At 44.3% G+C, this 23,767-nt stretch overlaps 1 protein-coding gene across 6 annotated transcripts in view; it reads left to right on the top strand.

The window, feature by feature from the left end:
• map4k1 (mitogen-activated protein kinase kinase kinase kinase 1) overlaps positions 1–23,159 on the top strand; it is a 49,443-nt gene extending 26,284 nt beyond the window's left edge. Inside the window, exons 16-33 of one of the 6 annotated variants that reach the window (XR_013793012.1) lie at positions 60–104; positions 1,648–1,780; positions 1,847–1,970; positions 2,050–2,135; positions 3,134–3,175; positions 3,911–3,989; positions 4,910–4,986; positions 5,480–5,540; positions 13,939–14,032; positions 14,287–14,345; positions 14,505–14,605; positions 14,771–14,948; positions 16,683–16,751; positions 17,376–17,468; positions 17,544–17,782; positions 17,903–17,989; positions 18,108–18,219; positions 18,367–18,417. Coding sequence is in view for 4 of the 6 variants with exons in the window: in XM_079559437.1 (XP_079415563.1) it covers positions 60–104; positions 1,648–1,780; positions 1,847–1,970; positions 2,050–2,135; positions 3,134–3,175; positions 3,911–3,989; positions 4,910–4,986; positions 5,480–5,540; positions 13,939–14,032; positions 14,287–14,345; positions 14,505–14,605; positions 14,771–14,948; positions 16,683–16,751; positions 17,376–17,468; positions 17,544–17,807; positions 18,660–18,691 (1,537 nt within the window). In the remaining 2 variants the exon portion in view is untranslated. The other 5 variants (XR_013793011.1, XM_079559440.1, XM_079559437.1 and 2 more) reach the window with 5 other exon arrangements.
• The last annotated feature ends 608 nt before the right edge of the window (positions 23,160–23,767 follow it).

Below are 23,767 nucleotides of genomic sequence, written 5' to 3'. Positions count from 1 at the left end.
AAGCACCTGGATATTCTTTCACTCACTCGGTCGGATCTCTAATCGCTCTGTCTCTATAGGAGCCAGGAGTCCGACTCGGAGGATGACTACGATGACGTTGACGTGTATGGGCACAAAACACTCTTCTCTAAAAGATCATTTGCACAGGACTAATGTTGAGTCATAGTGTAACAGTCCCAGGCAGCAAATATGATTCTCTTTGTTGGGGAGTCTAATCAAAATCCGATCAATTGTATTTGTAGAGCCCAATATTGCAACAGCAGTTGTCTCACAAGGCTGCAGAAATAATGCTGATTTGATCATCCATCCTTACACCCTCCTTAAGAGGTAAGAAAAAACGTGGAGGGAGACAAGAGAAACCTGGAGGAGAACCACATTGTGAGAGATCGGACTCCTGTGGACGGACGGGCTGTAGCCCAGGACTGATAGGAATCCCTCCACAGACAGGACTGAACACACAGGTCTTGCTGGAGCCTCAGGAGAGCGGGGTGTCCACAGGTGATGGGATCGGTCACTCATCACTGGGCCGAAGGGCAGCCATCATCCAGGCTGAAAATGAAGGCCTTCCCTAAAAGGGAGTGTGAATGGCTGAATTTTGAATCCAGGGCTCAATTTGAATGCATTTTCAGCCCAACACAATGACAGTGAGTTGCCAGTTGACCCCCTACAGATGTGCAGCTGTCATCTGTTTCGAATGCCAGGATATTTCTCCCTGGGGAAGTCAGAAAGTGATTATCAGAGGTGGCCTGTAACAGAGTATATTTACTTAAGTAAGTCCGAGGTTTTGAGGATCTTCACTTTCCTGTTTTTGTTAAGAACTTAGCATATCCCATTTAAAAGCTTTATGGAGAACACTCCTAAATAGTAGATTTCAATGCCACTGACTTGCGACGAGGAAGAAAGTTTGTTCCTGTTTTGTTGCAGTATGCCGCTCAACCGTGGAGGCTCTGCTCAGTGCTGGGAGTAGAAATTACATTCATAATCTCCATAGAATCAAATATGAATTTACATGCAAGCACAGCAAAATGCTTTTATAACCTTCAAGTTTTTAAAGTTTAGTATAAATTTGAAAATCATGCCTCTTATGTCTGTAAGTCACAACAGGCTGATTAGCTGCTGTCGTTCTTTTAAACCTTTATTTTATTTTATTTTTTCAAAAGTCTGTGGAAATTCTGAATGGGATTTTAAATTCCAGCACCAGGGCAGAGCCTCCACTGTCTAGCTTCATTTAGTGACCGTCTTTATGTGTTTGACGACAAAAAGTTATGATCCACAACACTTACTAAAAAATATTCACTTTATATAATTTTCTACAGCAGATATTTCAGTACTTACACTTCAATTGACTGAGCAACTTGTACTAGTATTGGACTAATACATGGTCTGTAGTATACTATGTATTTTACTCAAGTAAGGAAATCAAGTACTTTGACCACCACCACTATCACCTACCTCTGTAGCTTTGGCTGGCTTTACTGCACAGCTCTGTGTCATCGCAGGTGTATCAATCAGATGCATTGATGAAGATCTTTAAATTCTCTTAAAACCTTTTTTGTTTGTTATGTTTTGTAACATTTCTGTCTTGGTTTCAGACTGTAGTGTACAGTATATTCATGAATAATGACACTTTTCCTCTGACCCTCTTAGGCCCACATTACAGCCCCACAGGCCCCCCCAGAACAGCCAGCACCATGTTTGTTCCTATTCCAACAGCAGATCCCTGACCAGTGATAGCGAAGACCTCAGTCCTCCAGCACACAGACCCCCCCTTCCTCCTAAGGTCTGATTTGTAAAGGTGAGTTGATGTCTGGGAGCACGCCCTCACCTCACTGTCCTGTGTGAGCAGAGCAAAGCGGGCAGCAGCTCTGAAGAAAGCCTGACCGACGACCGCAGCAGACCAGCCACAGCCCCCTTCCCCAGCAGAGCCCATGAAGGACAGCCTGTGCCCCTGCCACACTCCCACCAGACAGGTCTGACCATCTGCACTTGTCCACATACAATATTGCCATAAATATCATGATTACAAATACACTTCATTCTCTCATACAGATCTGAGCACGCAGCCTGGCTCTCCAGAAGACTCCAGGCCTCCAGAACTGCCTCCCAAAGGGCGTCGACCTCAACTCAGAACCAAAGTAAACCCCCAGACTTGGTTAAATGTTGCACCATTAGCACAGTGTCAACTTTATACTTATCCAGATAGCCCGCTGATAAATACACTGACTGACTAAAACAATAGTCGCCACAAAAAAGGTCAGCCTCTAATATTTGGATGGACGCCTTAAGCACATTCGCTGTGGCGTTGTTTCAAGGCCCATGTGCAAATATAATGTGCCAACAGCTGGAACCGATCCAAAATGTATGTAAGTCTCGCCATCCAAGGTGAGCTGAAGCATCTATGGTCTATGGGCCGGTCTAAGTTAAATAATTCCTGGGCCAAAATTGAATTAAGTTTGGAACATTGGCTGTGAGCAAGCTGTCACTGGTCGTAGGAGTGCTCATAACCACCGAGATGCAATTGGAACCATTGGTCAGAGCGGTCCAGTTATGGTAGGTGCAGGGCCCCACAAGACTGTAGACATCATTGGTCGGAGCACTCTGGCCAGAGCGTTGTTCTAAGCCATTTTTTGTTTGCTCTGACTGTAATCCTCTCTCATTAAAGGAATAGGCCACCGTTTTTACATACTGAGATATGTTCTTACCTAACCTTAGACGAGTTAATATATCCCCGTCTGGTCTTTGTCCGTGCGCTCACACATACGCAGCCTCTCCCACATGTCATATAGCTCCAAAAAAGCTCACGATAGAAGCTACCAAGCTCTTCCACGTGTTCCCTATTTAAATAAAGTTACGTGAAGTGTTTTCATGCGAAGTATATTTACATAGAAATGTAACATGTTGATTTTATAAGCAGATAAAAAGGGGTACTATATTGTGAGGCGTAATGATACGAGGAGCACAACGTCTGCGCAGTAACTCCTAAAGACTTCCCCCGCTCACTTCCGTCAATAGAAGCTGCGTGAGTATGTAAAAACGGTGGCCTATTCCTTTTAAGGCCAAACAGGACCAGTATCATCGTCTAGTACAATGGTGTTTTTATGTGCATAAAATGACATGAAATGTTTGTTTCCAGGACGCTGTGGACTGTGTGAGCCCTGTCATGAAGAAGTCTCCGGTTTGTCACACTCACACATCAGTCTGTGGTCTACAGTTTGTGTAGTACAGTAGTTTGACAGTAGCGGGGTGTAGTACAATAGTATGACAGTAGCGGGGTGTAGTACAGTAGCATGACAGTAGCGGGGTGTAGTACAGTAGTATGACAGTAGCGGAGTGTAGTACAGTAGTATGACAGTAGTGGAGTGTAGTACAGTAGTATGACAGTAGTGGAGTGTAGTACAGTAGCATGACAGTAGCGGGGTGTAGTACAGTAGTATGACAGTAGCGGAGTGTAGTACAGTAGTATGACAGTAGTGGAGTGTAGTACAGTAGCATGACAGTAGCGGGGTGTAGTACAGTAGCATGACAGTAGCAGGGTGTAGTACAGTAGTATGACAGTAGCGGAGTGTAGTACAGTAGTATGACAGTAGCGGGGTATAGTACAATAGTATGACAGTAGCGGAGTGTAGTACAGTAGTATGACAGTAGCAGGGTGTAGTACAGTAGTATGACAGTAGCGGAGTGTAGTACAGTAGTATGACAGTAGCGGAGTGTAGTACAGTAGCATGACAGTAGCGGGGTGTAGTACAGTAGCATGACAGTAGCAGGGTGTAGTACAGTAGTATGACAGTAGCGGAGTGTAGTACAGTAGTATGACAGTAGCAGGGTGTAGTACAGTAGCATGACAGTAGCGGGGTGTAGTACAGTAGTATGATGGGTGTAGGATTTGGTCATGTGTCTTTGCTGTGCACAGATTCACTTCAAGAAGGTCTTCCATGGGTGTCCCCTGAAGATCAACTATTCAAGCACATGGGAGCACCCAGTCACTAACGGTACAACTACCCTCTCTGTGTCCTCTGTTTGTTCTTCCAGTACAATTGAAACATAAATAAAAAGTAAAATTGTGTTCATCATATTCACTGGTCAATAAACCCTACATATACAGCATTTCTACCATATCTTTTGTACAAGTTTACCAGAAGCTCCATTGGCAGAATTTCACAAAATGAACAAATTACGTACAGCTGTATTGGGAAGAACAGTTCTGCACTCTCTAGGGCCAAAAATTGTGTCCTTTTTCTCATTTTTTTCTTAAATGATGATTCTCCTTAACCTCATAGTGTAGGTTAATTTTTCCATTATAAAAATGCTTTGAACTAAATTTTTCCATTGCTGTTGATCTGGGATGTTCGATTTGAGCCAAAGTTTAGTAATAGCCTTCCGGGCTGCAGTCAATAAAATCTCTTCCTTCTGCACACTTTCTGTGATGTTTCCGAGAAACATAAGTTTACATTATTATTGTATCCCAACACCTGGCTGAATTTTAGGACATGTCCAGAAGATGTGTTTGAGTCCATATTACCACAGTTCCTCCAACAGTCTTGAGGTATCCCCTTTCAAATAAGTAGTGATGACAAACCTCATAAAACACTTTGATACCATTCATTAAATTCACACTCCCATTGCTTTTACATAGTGTTTTTCAAGTTTTCCATAAGACTCCAATAAAGTTTAGACACAATCTTATTAGTCTTTTGTTAGTAAGCGCCACACATTTCAATAAGAGGGTTTACCATGCCATAAGAAATCTACTTAATTTCTTTGAAGTAGTCATCTCTCAGCTATAAGTATCTGAAAAGGTCATGATCATTTAGATCAAATCTATCCTTGACCTCCTGAAAACTTGGTCAGCCGTGAACGTGGAAGTCCCCAGATACAGATATATTTTGTCTCACTCCGGACTCTTCTTCAGACCAGCACCTGATCCTTGGGGCTGAGGAAGGCATCTACACTCTGAACCTGAACAGCGCTGAGGCCACCATGGAGCTGGTAAGTTTCACAGTCACTCTACTGCAACCATCCACCCACATAAACCAATAAATACATAGATAAATAAAACTGCTCAAGTAGCCTGGTGCCAGTGCTGATGGGTTCAAACTCTCCAAAAGCATCTAAAAGTTACACTTGGAGGCATGATTGTTATTATAGGGCCCTGGTGCTCCTTCTCAGATAGCTGTAGGTTTGAGGATTTAATATTAAAAATGTGGAGTTTCATTCAAATTCAGGCTAAAAAACAATTCTGTCTAGCAGTGCAGTGATGAATGGGGACAGTTTAGTTTTAATCCAAATGAAACAACCAACTATCTCATCAGCGTCTCTATGTAATAACGTTATCCTCTAAACCAGTGGCCTATCACTTTGGGTGAAGTTCAGCTGAATAATTAATCAAATATATTTCATAAATTGCAATTAGCAAAGTACAAAGGCTACAATTTTTTGAGATGTTGTCATGGCATGGACTAACTGCTGCTCTATCTTTTAGTTGTATCCAGGCAAATGCACCTGGGTGTACCACATCCACGGCGTCCTCATGTCGCTGTCAGGTAAGATCGCTGGATGACCTGTTGAACATGTTGACCAAACCATACTATTTAAAAAAGGAAATGCTTGAAAGACAAGGTTAGGACCTACAATCACACAGGCTCTTGTTAGGTCGACCTAAAGGGGCCCTCGGCTCGAGAGCGGCACAGAGGTCAGTATGAATCCAACCGCAGCACTTTAAGCCGCTCTAAACAGCCGCCCGAGTGTAACTGAAACAGGTGGTCTCGCAGCGGCCTGAGTCGCTCTGTGGTTCGGACTGGGTGTGGTGTGAATGCGGCCAACCTCAGGCCGAACTACTCTCACTTTGATGTCTCTTTTTGAGCAAAGAAATAATAAGGGTTAAGGACTAAGGTATACTTTATTAATCCCCGTAGGGAAATTGTTTCTCTGCATTTGACCCATCCTCAATGCCGCTGGGGCGACCTGTGGGAGCAGTGAGCTGCCAGCGTGGGCGGGCGCTCGGGGACCCATCTCCATGATGTGGAGCCAGGCTGGTGGTCAGAAACACATTTGTGCGTGTTGGTGCATTGTCAGGTTGATGCCGTTGTCATGGGAAAAAGTTTGTTCAACAGCTGATCGTTACGTGGCTGATGGTGCGACGTTTAGTGTGAGCGCGTGTGAACACGGACTCAACTAACTTTGGAGTAAATGCAGTTGGAACTAGGGCGGACTCGGGCCGGCCTACAAGGCTCCAACATGTGTGAAAACACCCTTAAATGGGGCGCTTCCGGGACACGATGACGCGAGGAAGCACTTCGCAGAGCTCTTGCACATTTGATCGAAAATTCCACTAAAAGGGACATGACGCTACCAACTTGTCTTTATTAAGCCTGCTAAACGCTGTTGGGACAGGAAAGAACTGGGTAATTTCACATTTATGGCATACAAATTATGAAAATACGAGTACAGGGGTGCAACCAACACAAGGCCTAGTTCAGCCATGGCAAAATGTTCAGACAAGGCCGCGCAGAAGTCAACTCTGAAGACGGGTACAACAGCTAGCATGGATCCCACCATGATTAAAACGGACATTCTTAAGACTTTGAGAAAGGATGTCGCCACCATTATTAAAGAGGAGATAAAGAATGTGTTGGCGGATGATTTTGCAATATTGACGAAAGAAATACAAGACGCAAAGACGGAGATAAACAGTAACTCCTGCACCATTGGAACTGAAGTCACAGCTATGGAAGAAGGTCTGTCTGAGTGGTCTGATCATGTTGTTGATATGCAGGGCAAAGTTACAGTGCTTGAAACACAAGTGACGACCCTTAAAGAATGAGAAGGAGCAACATCCGAATTGTGGGGATCCAGCACGCCGGAGTCCATATCTCGCAGCCTGACCCAGCGGAAACCTGGAGATAAACCAGATAAATCGTTGCCAAACTCAACAGCGAGGGAGATACTGCGAATATTTATTATATTATTAAGAGCACGCAACAGTGGAAGACTGTCTTCTATGCTTTAAAAAGAAGAGCCGTGCTTTCCCGAACAAAATCCTCTTCATGCATGACAACGCACCATGTCCTGCTGTAAAGAATACCTCTGCATCACTGGCTGCTATGGGCATAAAAGGAGAGAAACTCATGATGTGGACCCCCTCCTCCCCTGACCTCAGCACTATTGAGAACCTTTGGAGCCTCAACAAAAAAAACATCAATGAGGGTGGGAGGCAGTTTTCATCCAAACAGCAGCTCTGGGAGGCTATTCTAACATCCTGCAAAGAAATCCAAGCTGAAACTGTCCAAAAACTCACAAGTCTAATGGATTTAAGATTTTTTTCCACCACATTTAAATGATCCTCGACCAGTTAAAGACTTGAAAATTATGCTGACTCTCATCTGAGTTGACAATTTAGAAAATCTTAGAAAAATGTCATTTGCATAATAATTTGGAACATGGTGTAGTAACAGAACTAGGTTTAGTGGACATTTGGAGACGCAGGTTTCCTAGAAGAAGAGACTTTACCTTTTCCCCACATAGGCACTCCTACTCTAGAATAGACATTTTCTTTACCCCCAAAATTAATTGAGGAACATAGAATAGAAGACACTAACATTTCACCAACTTTATCGGATCATGCCCCATTAGTATTTTTTATTTTTCTTATTTTTATTTTTTTAATTGGGACAGTGCACATTAATCAACATGTGTTTTTTCAACATGTAAATGTGCCGGAGTTAGCCACATAGGCTAATTTTCATCCGTAGTCCCATGGCAGGTTGATGTCATGACAGATAGGACAAACAACAGGCACAAACATACAGAAAAACACCATCACAGAGACATAAAAAGACAGTGAATAAATGACAACATTAAATATGTAAATAATAGGTAAATTACCACAGATAAAAGATCAGAAAGGGACAATACACAAAACATCACAATCTTCCACACAGCAAGACATGTATCAGTGGTGACTTTAGACCATGGTGTGTTCACATGTCTGATTGTCCAAAAAACACTTCTTCACAGAGTTTCTAAAAGTGTGGAGTGAGGTCAGGTTCCTCAGTTCTGTTGGGATCAGGTTCCAGGAGTGAGCTGCACGTACTGAGAAGGCAGATTGTCCAAAAGAAGTTTATGGGATTTGACAGTCTCCTCTGTTTGATGAGTGTGTGTTTGTATTTACATTCACCTGTATAAACTCCTGTAATGGGGGCGGGGCAAGTCCATTTAGGGTTTTATAGACCATAATTACATCAGAATACATTAACAAATGTTCCCACTTTAAAAAAATATGTTTGGTAAAGACTTTACAATAGTGATAAGAATTTTTGTCTCGTGTTTTTACTGTCTGCTTATAAAGTCTTTCTACAGGCAACTTTCTGTTGGCCTGAGACCAGCTCAGTGTTTAAGATGAGCCAGGCGGGCCTGGCTCATCTTAAACACACCTATTATTGCGTTTCTTTTCTTCTTTTTGTCTGAGGGGGCGTGGTGTTGCGTAGTGAACAGCTGTAAACCCGACACTTCTCTCTCGCTCTCTGCAGCGCGTTTGACAAAGCAGAGCAGCTTTCCGTGTACCTATCGAAACAGTTGAGATTTTAACGTTTCTCTGAGTTTTTAAACGGTCAAAATCAGTCAAAGGACGGCTGATAAACATCCTGTTAAAGTCTTCAATCTCAGAACCAGGCTGTTTAAATGCACACGTGATAAAAGTGATTGGTAATGTGACATGATGAGTGGTAGTGGTATAGTAAATTAAAATGCCAGACAACGCCATCCAGTAAAACTGGAAAATGTGCTTTAAGGCACACAGGTTCGACCCATAAGGACAGAGGCAGCATGTTCCTTTAACACAGTTTAGTTTATTTCTATGTTGTACTTTTATCTTTCCGTTTCTTGTTGTAAAAAGTATGAAACTTTTTGTTCACATTAGACATTTCACCGTTTTCGTTACATTCAGTTGAAGAGTCTGTACACTTTAGGTCTCAGTTGGTTCACAGTATTTTCATTAGGTCACGTTAGCGAAGCAACAGGAAGCAAGGGAAGTAAGACAGCAGCGTTGGATCACCTAAATGTAAATAAAAAGGTTAGCTACTGAGCAGTTCTTAACAGGGCTAGCCACGAGGCAAGCCAATCTTACCGTCGCACGCCCATCTCTAGCCCTACTCGGCTGGCGCGGTACTTCGATAGCCTCTCGGTTACGCGATGACCCCAGCAGACCCCGGACCAAACGCACCGAGGGAGCCATGGACGCCGTGAGGTGGTGCGCGTGAAGCTGGCAGCCACCCGCGACGCTAAAATTAAAGTTATGTTAGCGGCCAAACCAATATTGAAAAGAGGACGAATGAACCATAGCTACCTGGACCCGTGGAACAACACACACAGCTTGGGCACAGCCCAAACAGCCGGGGGACGCCAGTGAGGAGGTAGAGGATGTGCGTGTGAACCAGGGTGAGCTTTTATTCTTTTTACACTGTCCTTTTTACACTGGCCATACTTACGTGACCCAAAGGTGGCGGATGAGGTTCTCCTGGAGAAAGTCATTGATGCATATACTCTAGAAGTGGAAAAGAAAAACATGTTTGCCTCCATGTCAAAATCACGAGGGGCGAGAGTAGCAGCGGTGGGGGAGCATTATACTTACAGCAGAGAGAGCAACACACTGATGTCCACCACCGATGTCTCAGCCTCGTCCAATAAGATTGAAACTAAGGTACATCTTGTTAAGACTGACGCCCACTTCAGTCAGACAACACCTCTCACTAGTAAGCAAAGACAGACAGCTAAACTAGTGGGGCGAAGATGCCTGTTTCGAGCCTTCCTCAATGATGTGGATACAACTGTATTATGGGACAGTGGCTCACTGGTGTTGATTGTTGGAGTGGACTGGAAAAATAAATACTTACCAGATGTCCTGGTGAGGCCTGTAGCAGAGCTCCTAGAGGATGGAGAATTTAGCCTGTCTGCAGCTAATGGAACAGAGATTCCCTACAAAGGATGGATGGAGGTGGAGTTCACTCTCTCTCACGAAGCTGTCCCAGGGATGAGTGAGCAGTCCATGCTTGTACCTGTTCTAGTGGCCAGCAGTGACTTGGAGCGTCCAATTATAGGCTTCAAGAGGAACTCATCCAGTGCAATCCAGAGACTTTCCTCAGCACCAGAGGTAGGCCGCAGAACGGCTCATGCTGTCCTGTCTGTGTTGAAGCAGCAGAAGCCTGAGGACAGCCCTCACATCGCTCGCCTCAGCCGACGCCCGGTGACAATCCCCAAAAACAGTATCACAAACGTGTATTGTGGACTGGCCCACGGAGGTGGATCCTATACTGTGCTGGGACCCAACCGGGAGTCTCCATGGCCAAGTGGATTAAAAGTGAGAGAGCAGCTCATAGTTATCCCCAAGACAATGCACGTGTCACTGTGGCTGTGGAGAATAACACTGACAGAGACATTACATTGTGTGGCCGCACCACCTGGGTTAGCTGCATAGTGTTAATAGTGTGTGTCCCCTGGAGCCTAAGCAATCACTATCTCCACCAGAGGGCAGCACCACACTTGAAGAAGAGCAGTCGACTCAAGTGCTGCTGAATGAGCTGTGGGATCCTCCTGTGGACCTGAGCCATCTCTCTCCAGAACAACAACAGAAGGTACGCCAAATGCTGAGGGAAGAGAGTCAAGTATGATGAGTGGGATACGGGATATATTAAAGGACTGGAAATGAGTATTCGGCTCAAAGATGATACCCCAGTGCAAAGGACTTACAATTCAATCCCACGTCATCTTTATCAGGAAGTAAAAACACACATCCAAGATCTGCTGAGTAGAGGATGGATCCAGAAATCCTACTCGTCATATTCCTCACCTATTGTCTGTGTCAGGAAGAAAGATGGAGGCCTTCGTCTTTGTGTGGATTACCGGCTGTTGAACCAAAAGATTTTGCCCGATTGCCACCCCATCCCTTGTATTCAGGAGATTCTGGAGAATCTGGGAGGTAACTCGTGGTTTTACTGTCCTGAATCAAGGAAAGGCATACCATCAGGGCTTTGTGAGTGAGAGGAGTCGCCCATCTACAGCCTTTATTGCACCTTGGGGCCTGTATGAATGTGTACGGATCCCATTTGGACTTGCAAATGCTCCTGCTACATTCCAGCGCTACATGGAGAGCTGTCTTGGGGATTTAAGAGATGAAGTATGTGTCCCATACCATGACGATGTCCTGGTCTTCAGCAAATGTTTTGATTAGCATGTACAAAATGTGAGGCAAGTGCTGCAAAGACAAAAATAAGCTGGTATTAAACTGAGACCAACAAAGAAACAGCAGTCTTCAAACATTGTACAAAAACTTATGACAGATGAAACCTCAATAACAAAACCAGATGCAAGTGTAGAGTGTTTTGCCAATTATTATAAATCTCTTTTTGATAATTCAGGTACATGTAAAGATGATAAATTATTGCAGAACAATTTGATGAGCCAATCAGAGTTCAGGAAATACAACAAGTAGTTTCACAACTGAAAAATAATACAAGTCCTGGTCCTGATGGCTTTATTAAGAATTTTATTTAAAAGACAAAGTTGCACCCTTACTGTTAAATGCCGATCATTAAGCATTAAAATCTGGATCCATAGCGCTTTCCTCGAACGATGCTACAATTGTTGTGATTCATAAAGAGACTCCACAAACTGCCAATCAATATCACTGCTCAATACTGACCTACGCATCCTTACAGCTATTTTAGATAAAAGGGTCAGTAAAACTGTTACAGAAATAATAAACCCTGATCCAACTGGGTTCATGACAGGGAGGTGCTATGGAGACAACGTAGATTGTTAAATATAATGTCTTATTCAAAAGCCAATTAGGAAAAAGCTATGATATTGTCTCTTGATGCCCAAAAGGCATTTGATAGAGCATCCTGGCATCCCTGTTTCATACTCTGGAAACATTTAAATTTGGTCAAAATTTCTTAAAATGGGAGGTTTTCAATAGGACGAGCCTGCAGGCAGGGATGTTCTTTATCACCTCTGCTCTTTAATATTAGTCTGGAGCCTATGGCTGGAAAATATGGATATCTTTCTGTATGGCTGAAAGATATCCATAAAATATGGATATCTTTCTGGATACAAGGTCAATATCGACAAAATGCTGGCTATGGACATTGGAGTGAGTGGATGAGTGAATGGATTTAAGTGGCAAAAAGATGGCATTAAATATTTTGGTATTCAAATACCTCCATCACTTGCAGATTTATACAATGCAAACTATAAGCCTACCATAGAGAATCTCTAACAGTGGACAGTCCTGGCCCTATCTATTTTGGGTCTCATAGAGAGTTTATGTATAAATGTGTTACCAAGACCCTCATACCTTTTTCAGAGGCTGCCTATCAATATCCCCAACTAAACGTTTGACAAATTAGACAAGCTGTTTTCAAATTTCATAATATGCAAAGGAAAGCGGGCACGTTTCAACCTACAAATAATACAGCTATCCAAAACACAAGGTGGACTTGTGAGAAGAACCTTCTCATGTGCTCTTTAATGAATACGAGCTTTTACCATCGGGGAGACGATATTCATTTTCATTTTTCATTTATTTATTCATTTGAGCAGAAAAAGTATGTCAACATTTTACAGAAAGAAAAAAAAAATTGGGCCAAAATAGCCACAAACAACCAATTCAAAAAGTATTTTATTCCTGCATCGGTTGCTCTTCTTAACAAGTGCAGATAGCACTTTGTTTAGGTCTTTTACGTTCTCTCATTGCCGGATGAAACACGGGGCAACATTGTGGCCTTAGTGTGTAATGCATTCTGTTGTACTGATTGTTATGGCACAGACATATTCCACTGTTTATTATGCTGAACGAGCTGACTGTTGTCTTTTTGAATTTGAATGTATTGTAATGCATTGTTATTGTTATTGTGTGAACCACAGCATGGCAAGTCCAAGACAAATTTCCCAATGGGACAATAAAGTTTATCGTATCTTATCTTACTTAGTGTTCCAAATCTAAGCGGCTCAATTAAGAACCTTCATTGTATGGATTCAGGACATGTCCTGCATGCAATGGCTTAATATTGAAAAAAGCCTGTGTGATAGGCCCTTAGGGCTTTGCCATTTTCTGATGATTAAAATGAGTGAGTGGACCAGGATAACACTATGATTTGGCATAAGATGATGAAATATTTTGGCCTACCAAAGGAAATTTCTGCTCTAGTATCAAGCATTTCAGTCCTTCGAGCTTCAAACAATCCTTTGAACAACTTAGAAGGGAGTTCCACCTTCCCACTTCCACCTAAAAAGCTTCCTAGCAACACAACACAAATAATACTATTCATATAAAAAGAAAGTGGGAGAGTGAAATGAACACCAGAATATCAAATGAGGTGTGGGGAGGAAATGGAAAGTTATCTCCAGACTCCTGAAATAACTGCCAAATATGGGCATGGAAATCTTGACATTTGCTGGCGAAATTGTGGTACTGTCATAGGCACCCATACCCGTATATTCTGCCCAAATATCACGCTGTTCTGGGATGACATTTTCATTGCCTTCCGCCCCGGTCTTAAAGCAGTCTCTTATTAAGGAACCCCTTCGTGCAGTCTTGGGTGTAATCCCAGATAACTTTGAAGGAAATAGCAGGAAATACCTGTTGCGAATACTATTGACTGCTGCTCTCAAATGTATCACTTTAAAATTGCTGAAATTTGAACCACCGACCTATTCCATGTGGGTTGAGAAAGTTAGGGAAATATATATGATGGAGAAAATTACATTTTTGTTGTGACTACAAAGATAGTTGTTTATTAAGAGATGTAAATTCAGTGTTATTTCATGAATAAATGTTAACAATTGTTAGTATATGGTGCTGTCGTAATGTTTATATGACAAACATAGATGGTTTGAGCATTTACAATATAAAACTCAAGTCTCAGTCTCAAATGGCATATGTTTCAGGCAAGTCTTCACAGCTGCACTCCCACTCCCTGAAAGAGCTGTACGATCAGGCACGGCGAGACCAGCGTCTGCCCACACACCGGCTACTGCCCAGGTACAGCCACTGTCCCCGACACCAGGCACATGTTCAGCCTTCGACTATTCAAAAAGTCATGCATGAACATTTGTCCCTCTGTGCACTGAGAGGCATTTATTTAAATCAGGAAAAACATGTTTGTTTGTGTATCAACAGCATAGTGCAACACAGTAAAAGATATACTGCCACCCAGTGGATATGTCGTAGTACACAATGTCCATGTCCAGTGTCCTGTCCTCACCACATCCTGTCTGTGCTCTTTATGTCCTCAGGAAGTTGGCAGTCACCACTAAAATTCCTGATACCAAAGGCTGTCGGACATGCTCTGCTGGTAAGACTGTCGAGGGTGTGCTTCTCTCACAGGACCCTGCATGAGCAAGCAAAATCAGATCCCATAGCCTTACTATAAAACAATTATGCACATGGTGGTTGTTGTTATGTTGGCCAGATCCATCTCCACATTCACACATGTACAAGTGTATGTCCACAGGCAGCCTGCAGAGTGGCGCTGTTGTCCTGTGCTGCGCTCTCGACACCAGTGTGGTGCTGCTACAGTGGTATGAGCCCATGCACAAGTTCATGCTCATCAAGGTAAGCGGCCTGCTTCTGTCACACACACAGATTGATACACAGATGTTTGATGAAAAAAACCCATACACACACATGTTGCTGTACTGACATCCTTTTCAGTGAGTCATACCCAGCTTCAGAAGCTACAAGTTATCCTCTGTGTGTGTGTGTGTGTGTGTGTGTCAGACGTTCGACTTCCCCCTGCCCAGTCCGCTGCGGCTCTTTCAGATGGTAGTTGGCCCTCATCAGGAGTACCCACTGGTGTGCATAGGGGTGTCCCGGGGGTCCAGCCCCCTCCTGCCAGTCTCAGTCCAGTATATCAACCTCAACTCCAACACATCCTGGTTCACCAACACTGGACTGGGTACTCTCTCACACTGATCCCTCACTGTGCTCTTAGTCTGTTGTCACACTGCTCTCTCACTCTGCTCTTACTCTGTTCTCACGCTCTGCAGTGCTCACACGCCTCTCACTCTGCTGTTACACACTGCTCACACTCTGCTCTCACACTGTGCTCTGCTGTCACTCTACTCTCTCACTCTGCTGTTACACACTGCTCACACTCTGCTCTCACACTGTGCTCTGCTGTCACTCTGCTCTCTCACTCTGCTGCTGTCACACTGCTCACACTCTGCTCTCTCACTGTGCTCTGCTGTCACTCTGCTCTCTCACTCTGCTGCTGTCACACTGCTCACACTCTGCTCTCACTCTGCTGCTGTCACACTGCTCACACTCTGCTCTCACACTGTGCTCTGCTGTCACTCTGCTCTCTCACTCTGCTGTCACACACTGCTCACACTCTGCTCTCACACTGTGCTCTGCTGTTACTCTACTCTCTCACTCTGCTGTCACACACTGCTCACACTCTGCTCTCACTCTGCTGCTGTCACACTGCTCACACTCTGCTCTCACACTGTGCTCTGCTGTCACTCTACTCTCTCACTCTGCTGTCACACACTGCTCACACTCTGCTCTCACTCTGCTGCTGTCACACTGCTCACACTCTGCTCTCTCACTGTGCTCTGCTATCACTCTGCTCTCTCACTCTGCTGCTGTCACACTGCTCACACTCTGCTCTGCTGTCACTCTGCTGTCACACTGCTCACACTCTGCTCTCACACTGTGCTCTGCTGTCACTCTGCTCTCTCACTCTGCTGTCACACACTGCTCACACTCTGCTCTCTCACTGTGCTCTGCTGTCACTCTGCTCTCTTACTCTGTTGTCACACTTCTCACACTCTGCTCTCACACTCTGTTGTCACACTGCTTACACTCTGCTCTCTCACTGTGCTCTGCTGTCACTCTGCTCTCTCACTCTGTTGTCACACTGCTCACACTCTGCTCTCTCACTGCTCTGCTGTTACTATGCTCTCTTACTCTGTTGTCACACACTGCTCACACTCTGCGCTCATACTATGCTCTGCTCACACTCTGCTCTCACACTGTGCTGTCACTCTGCTCTCTCACTCTGTTGTCACACTGCTCACACTCTGCTCTCTCACTGTGCTCTGCTGTCACTCTGCTCTCTTACTCTGTTGTCACACTGCTCACACTCTGCTCTCTCACTCTGTTGTCACACTGCTCACACTCTGCTCTCTCACTGTGCTCTGCTGTTACTATGCTCTCTTACTCTGTTGTCACACTGCTCACACTCTGCTCTCTCACTGTGCTCTGCTGTCACTCTGCTCTCTTACTCTGTTGTCACACTGCTCACACTCTGCTCTCTCACTCTGTTGTCACACTGCTCACACTCTGCTCTCTCACTGTGCTCTGCTGTTACTATGCTCTCTTACTCTGTTGTCACACTGCTCACACTCTGCTCTCACACTCTGCTCTCACACTGTGCTGTCACTCTGCTCTCTCACTCTGTTGTCACACTGCTCACACTCTGCTCTCTCACTGTGCTCTGCTGTCACTCTGCTCTCTCACTCTGTTGTCACACTGCTCACACTCTGCTCTCTCACTGTGCTCTGCTGTTACTATGCTCTCTTACTCTGTTGTCACACACTGCTCACACTCTGCTCTCTCACTGTGCTGTCACTCTGCTTTCTCACACTTCTCTCACTGCTTGTATGACTAACAGGAGATTGTTTCACAGAGAAGCCATGTCCGGATGTGGTTCAGGTGAAACAGCTGGACTCCAGCAGGCTACTCGTGCTCCTGGACAGTGAGTTCCTCTCTGCCTACACTCTCCGTGGTCCTTTGAGCCTCTTTGAGGTCCTTTTTAGTGCTCCATTTTTGCACATTACTACTGTACTGTAGATCAGTGCGTTAAAAGGGTGGTTATTGTCACTATGTTTGTACTTCTAGCTGTTTATAATGTCCAGCCTGTTAATAAGACAAACATGGCATCAGTTTGGCATTTCTTACTCCACATTTACAAAAGAAGTTTCGAAAATGAAGTGAAAGTAGTGATTGAGTTAATCACTTTTAAAGTTATTTCTTATCCACCTGCTCAGCCGTGTGCTGTAATGGTTAGCGGTTAGCATTCTTTAGAGGAGCTAAATAGCTAAATAGTGTAAACTGAAAAATAAAACATGCTCTTTTGTGGGCATGCGGCACCTGATTTAACATTTGAAATGATGTATCACAGAAATGGGGCCACGAATCTAATATGTAAATAAGAACATGCTTTGTGAGTAAAAAATACACAAATGAGTTTGCTGCTGCTCCACTTTTGCATGTGCTACTCATTTTGCACATAGTAAATGACCCCCACTGACTATAAACACTGCGACTGACGGAGCAGAAGGGCAGAATCCACTCTGACTCTGCTGTGAACTCTCCACAGAGTCACTTTATGTAGTCGGCCTGGAGGGGGAGCTTCAGAGCCACAGGGGATTGCCCCAGCAAAGCAGTTTCTCTCAGGATGTGGAGTCAGTTGGTGAGCACATTCGTATACACAGATTTGGTGGGGCGCTTGTCCGCTGGGTGCTGACCACAACATGGTTGTTTGTAGTTTACTTTGAAGATTCGCTGTTGGTCGTGTGGCGTCACGGATGGCACAGGAGAGGACCCGACTTCAGCGAAGTGCTCGAGGAAACAACAGACTGTCAGAAGACTTTCTGTCAGCTACCCTCTGACAGGTACTCCCCATACCCAGACAAGTCTGGACACACTGTCCACACCCAGAGAGGTCAGGACACACTGCCCACACCCAGAGAGGTCAGGACACACTGCCCACACCCAGAGAGGTCAGTACAAAATGCCCATACCCAGAGAGGTCAGTAACACAATGCCCATACCCAGAGAGGTCAGTAACACAATGCCCATACCCAGAGAGGTCAGTAACACAATGCCCATACCCAGAGAGGTCAGTAACACACTGCCCATACCCAGAGAAGTCAGCACAGACTTCACACACCCAGAGAGGTCAGGACACACTGCCCACACCCAGAGAGGTCAGTACAATCTGCCCACACCCAAAGAAGTCAGCACAGACTGCACACACCCAGAGAGGTCAGTTACACACTGCCCATACCCAAAGAAGTCAGCACAGACTGCACACACCCAGAGAGGTCAGTTACACACTGCCCATACCCAGAGAAGTCAGCACAGACTTCACCCACCCAGAGAAGTCAGCACAATCTGCCCACACCCAGAGAGGTCAGGACACACTGCCCATACCCAGAGAGGTCAGTTACACACTGCCCATACCCAGAGAAGTCAGCACAAACTGCACACACCCAGAGAGGTCAGGACACACTGCCCATACCCAGAGAGGTCAGTTACACACTGCCCATACCCAGAGAAGTCAGCACAAACTGCGCACACCCAGAGAGGTCAGGACACACTGCCCACACCCAGAGAAGTCAGCACAGACTTCACACACCCAGAGAGGTCAGTACACACTGCCCACCCCCAGAGAGGTGAGGACACCTTGCCCACACCCAGAGACGTCGGGACACACTGCCCACACCCAGAGAAGTCAGGAGACACTAGACGCTGTCCACACCCAGAGAGGTCAGGGCACACTGTCCACACACAGAGAGGTCTGGTCACACTACCTGCACCGAGAGGGTAGGACACACTGCCCACATCAAGAGTGGCCAGATGACACTGCCTACACTGGGAGGTCAGGGCACACTACCTGCACCAAGGGGATAGGTAACAGTGTCCACACTGGAAGAGGTCTGCAATATTTAGTTGTTTTTTATTTTATTTTATGCATGTATACAGGGACATGTCATATGTATGTCGTATGTCTCTATTTAGTAGAGGTCAGGAAGACACCCAATTTTGGCACAATGCACAATGAGAATTAGAGCAGGCCTAGCTCTCTCATTTTATGGCCACTTATTGTCTACTTGTGAAAAGCTTATCATAAAATCACCACCTGTGATTGAAAATTTTAAGATTTAAAACTTAAATTAAAGTCTGGACTTATCAACTTTGATTTACTTTGACCAAGTAAAAACATTTCAATTAATGACAAGTGACCGCTAATATGCAATTGTGACGTGCTGATGTATCTTTCAGGGGACTCTCAAATAGCTTCATGTAAAATCAGTTCAGAGATTGTTGAACTGTTGTCCTTGTACTAGAATAATGATTTGTATCTGTAACAACTTTACAGATTTAATTTGATGGCACAGAGCAATGTGGAGGGTAAACAAACCTTAATCCAACAAACCACACCCAGTAAGAAGGTGTGTTACACTGTGTTACTCTGTTACACTGTAAGAAAAATTAGTGTAAATTTACGGTAAAGAGCTGGCAACAAAATTTGCTTGCTCTTTACCATAAATTTACGATATTGCTAAAGTCCTTAAAATAACAGCTTGGAACCGTATAAATATTACAGTATTCAACCATAAATATTTCTACTTTAAGAATGAGGCTGCTGGTTAAACATGGCCTCTGCATGGCTCTGAAGGGATTGATAACGAGGCTTCTGGTGAAGCAAGGCCTCTTTAAGGCTGCAGAGGGCTTTAGATTGAGACTGATGTTGAAACAAGGCCTGTGGAGGGCTGTTAAGGGCTGGAGAACAAGGCTGCTGGTGAAACAAGGCCTCTGCATGGCTCTGAAGGGCTTTAGAACGAGGCTGCTGGTGTAGGAAGGCCTCTGGAGGACTGGAGGGCTTAAGAATGAGGCTGCTGGTGAAACAAAGGCTCTAGATGGCATTGGAGGGCTTCAGAACAAGACTGCTGGTGAGACAAGACCTCTGGAGGACTGGAGGGTTTTAGAATGAGACTGCTGGTGAAACAAGGCCTCTGCATGGCTGATGAGGGCTTTAGAATGAGGCTGCTGTTGAAACAAGGCCTCAGGAAGGCAATGGAGAACTTTAGAACAAGACAGTTGTTGAAAAAAGCCTCTGGAGGACTGTAAAGGGCAAGGTAACAAGGCTGCAGGTGTAACAAGGCCTCTGGAGGGCTTTAGAACGAGTTTGCAGGTGAAGGCTTTAGAATGAGACTTTTGTTGAAACAAGGCCTCTGGAGGGCTGTGAAGTTTGGAAAACAAGGCTGCTGTTGTAACAAGGCCTTTGGGGGACTGGAAGGCTTAAGAATGAGGCTGCTGGTGAAACAAGGCCTCTGCATGGCTCTGGAGGGTTTGCGAACGAGGCTGCTGGTGAAACAAGGCCTCTGGGTGACATTTTGAGGGCGTTATAACGAGACTGATGGTGAAGCTAGGCCACTGGAGGGCCGCAGAGGGCTTTAGAATGAGACTTTTGTTGAAACAAGGCCTCTGGAGGGCTGTGAAGGCCTGCAGAACAAGGCTGCTGGTGGAACAAGGCCTCTGGAGTACTGGAGGGCTTAAGAAGGCAGGAGAACAAGACTGCTTGTGTAAGAAGGCCTTTGGAGGACTTAAGAATGAGGCTGCTGGTTAAACAAGGCCTCTGCATGGCTCTGGAGGGTTTATGAACAAAGCTGCTGGTGAAACATGGGCTCTAGATGGCGTTGGAGGGCTTCAGAACGAGACTACTGGTAAAGCAAAGCCTCTGGAGGGCTGCAGAGTGCTTCAGATTGAGACTGATGTTGAAAAAAGGCCTATGGAGGGCTCTGGAGGGCTCTGGAGGGCTGTGAAGGCCTGCAGAACAAGGCTGCTGGTGGACCAAGGCCTCTGGAGGACTGGAGGGCTTAAAGGAATAGGCCACCGTTTTTACATACTGAGATATGTTCTTACCTAACCTTAGTCGAGTTAATATATCCCCGTCTGGTCTTTGTCCGTGTGCTCTGTCACGCAAACGGAGCACATACGCAGCCTCTCCCACATGTCATATAGCTCCAAAAAAGCTCACGATAGAAGCTACCAAGCTCTTCCACGTGTTCCCGTTTAAATAAAGTTACGTGAAGTGTTTTCATGCGAAGTATATTTACACAGAAATGTAACATGTGGATTTTATAAGCAGATAAAAAGGGGAACTATATTGTGAGGCGTAATGATACGAAGAGCACAGCGTCCGCACAGTAACTCCTAAAGACTTCCCCCGCTCACTTCCGTCAATAGAAGCTGCGTGACTTGTACAGAGCCTTTTACAACAAGCAGAAAATATATTTTGGGAAAGTGCTCTCGCATTCCTACCTCATGGTCGAGGTCCTGAGTCCTGTGTCGTCGTCCGGGGTGAGTTGGAAATCTGTGAAACATTACTACACTATATACTTTCTGCTTGTTATCACAGCCCGGCACGATGCACGTAAAAGGCATCGTTCACAAGTTATCCACGCTTCTTCAACTGTTCTCTGCAGCTCTACAAGTCACGCAGCTTCTATTGACGGAAGTGAGCGGGGAAGTCTTTAGGAGTTACTGCGCGGACGTTTTGCTCCTCGTATCATTACGCCTCACAATATAGTCCCCCTTTTTATCTGCTTATAAAATCCACATGTTACATTTCTGTGTAAATATACTTCGCATGAAAACACTTCACGTAACTTTATTTAAATAGGGAACACGTGGAAGAGCTTGGTAGCTTCTATCGTGAGCTTTTTTGAAGCTATATGACATGTGGGAGAGGCTGCGTATGTGCTCCGTTTGCGTGACAGAGCGCACGGACAAAGACCAGACGGGGATATATTAACTCGACTAAGGTTAGGTAAGAACATGTCTCAGTATGTAAAAACGGTGGCCTGTTCCTTTAACGGAGGGTTACCGTATGATGTTCCGGCATAATTTGACGGTGAACTACTCTAATCATATTTAACGGTAAACTACAATATTAACTATCTACAGTATCATACTGATAGAAGTAACTGGGCTTTTTCAAAATAAGACTTCAAATGCAATTCCAGGATCAGTGCTTTATTGAACATTTTCAGATGAACACAGATCTCTGAAAATCAAATGTAGTTCATCAAAACATATTATCCAACACATTTTAACTACAAATCTGCAACTTTAAACATTTTGAAAAACAATATGTTCCAACATTACCAAATGTGTCTGTTAATTAAAAGAAAGTGAGTAAAACATGTATAGAGAAAGTGGAAAGGTTTTACCTTTTCCACCCGTTAGATAAATCCCCTTCTATGGTCACAAAGGTTTTTAGTCAGGGTTGCCACATTGGGATTGAGTTTCCCAGTTTTCTTCAACATGACATTCCCTGGACCTGCCTTGGAGTCCTTTTCAGTGTTGGTACCGATGAAACATCTGGAGACAAGTAAACACAAAATGATGAGCAACATGTTTAAATTTTGTTTAATTGCGTTTTATCACAGTACTACTATGCATTTAGATTTTGATATTTTTTGCATACCTCTGAGTTTCAAGGTCAGAGACTTCCTCTTGGTATTCAAGGTTGAAAAGATGATATGCAGAAAGACCACACTTGAAGCTAATTTCTTACAGTGTACATGAGAACCTCGTCACTGCATTTTTGAATGTGTAGATAAGAGGACATTTACCTGTTCTTACAGGCTTGTGCTGCTGGAGACTCGACGGACAGAGGAGCACCTAACCAACCTGTACCTCCTGGAGAACACTGACTGCTATGTCCTGCTGCCCTGATCACCAGAGAACACCAAAGACGGTCCGTTAAGCTTCCAGGCCTCTGCTCATGTGGGAGTGGTACTTTAAAGGATGGCACAGATAAAAGGTCTGAAGTGGGTTTTGTGCCATGTATGTGATGTGACTCCTGCCTCTCAGCGAGAATAAGCTGTATTCACACTGCAGCAATATGACCCCGTCTCATCGCCTCCAAGATGGAACTCATGACACCTCAGACCTGCAGACCTGAGTGACGTGACGGCTGAGATCATACGTCACCGTCAATTCTGGTTGGTTTCAGCCCACTGCAGCGACAGAGGCCACAGTTGTTGGTGTCGTCCAACATTTTGGACATCGCATCCAACTTATTTTGCAGATGGTCTAGGCAGAGACAACCACCGACTGAAGAGCCACATGCATCTGGTGCTGCTCTTTAAGATTTGATTGACACAAGTAATTCATTTGACTGATGTGCTGCAAAAAAAATTACATCTAAAACGAACCGGAATACAGAAGGAGCAAGTTTCTCCCCAAGAAGTTACCCCGGCACACTTTCTTTCAATTAAAGCAATCCAATTTCAAAGATGTGTACCGACAATGAATTTATTATTGTACCATTGAATGAAATGAGAATTGGAGGAACCGACACTGTAAGAACACTGTTGAGCCAATAATGATTTATGACAATTTACCGGCCAATAATGTAATAAATAACTTACGCCTGACAGTGGAAAATCGTTCACATATGGAATAAATTCAGCTAATTATTTAATAATCCATCAGTCTGACTTTATGTCATAAACATTGGTTTTATGCATTTTTCTTATATTTTGTGAGTTTTTCCCTCAACGTTTGTATTTTGATATTTTTGTTTTGTTTTTTTAATATCTCATGGTCTTTTTTTTCACTTGAGGTAACTTGTCGCAGCTCATATGTGTCAGAGAATTAACACTGGTGTTGGAGAGGATGGATGAAGAATAGGCAGCAGTCTGGATGTCTTATGCAGGAGAAGTTTATTTACCATCGGTGCGGGACTCGGAGACATGAACTCGAGACATTGCGTTAGTCCTACCATTCAAGTCTGTCTATGCTTCCACAGAAAAGGGATAAATACCCTCTCAGAGCGTCAGACTGATATACACTGCGTTCCAAATTATTATGCAAATTGGATTTTTGTGTCAAAAAGGTTAAAAAAAAAGCAATAATAATGAAACTCATGGATGGTGTCGTGTCTTGGGGCTCTATGAATCACTGACATAAATC

This window comes from Gobius niger (assembly GCF_951799975.1).
Source record: "Gobius niger genome assembly, chromosome: 1".
Taxonomy (NCBI): Eukaryota; Metazoa; Chordata; class Actinopteri; order Gobiiformes; family Gobiidae; genus Gobius; species Gobius niger.
Note: the sequence above shows the minus strand (reverse complement) of the source record. Positions and strands in the feature narration are given on the sequence as shown.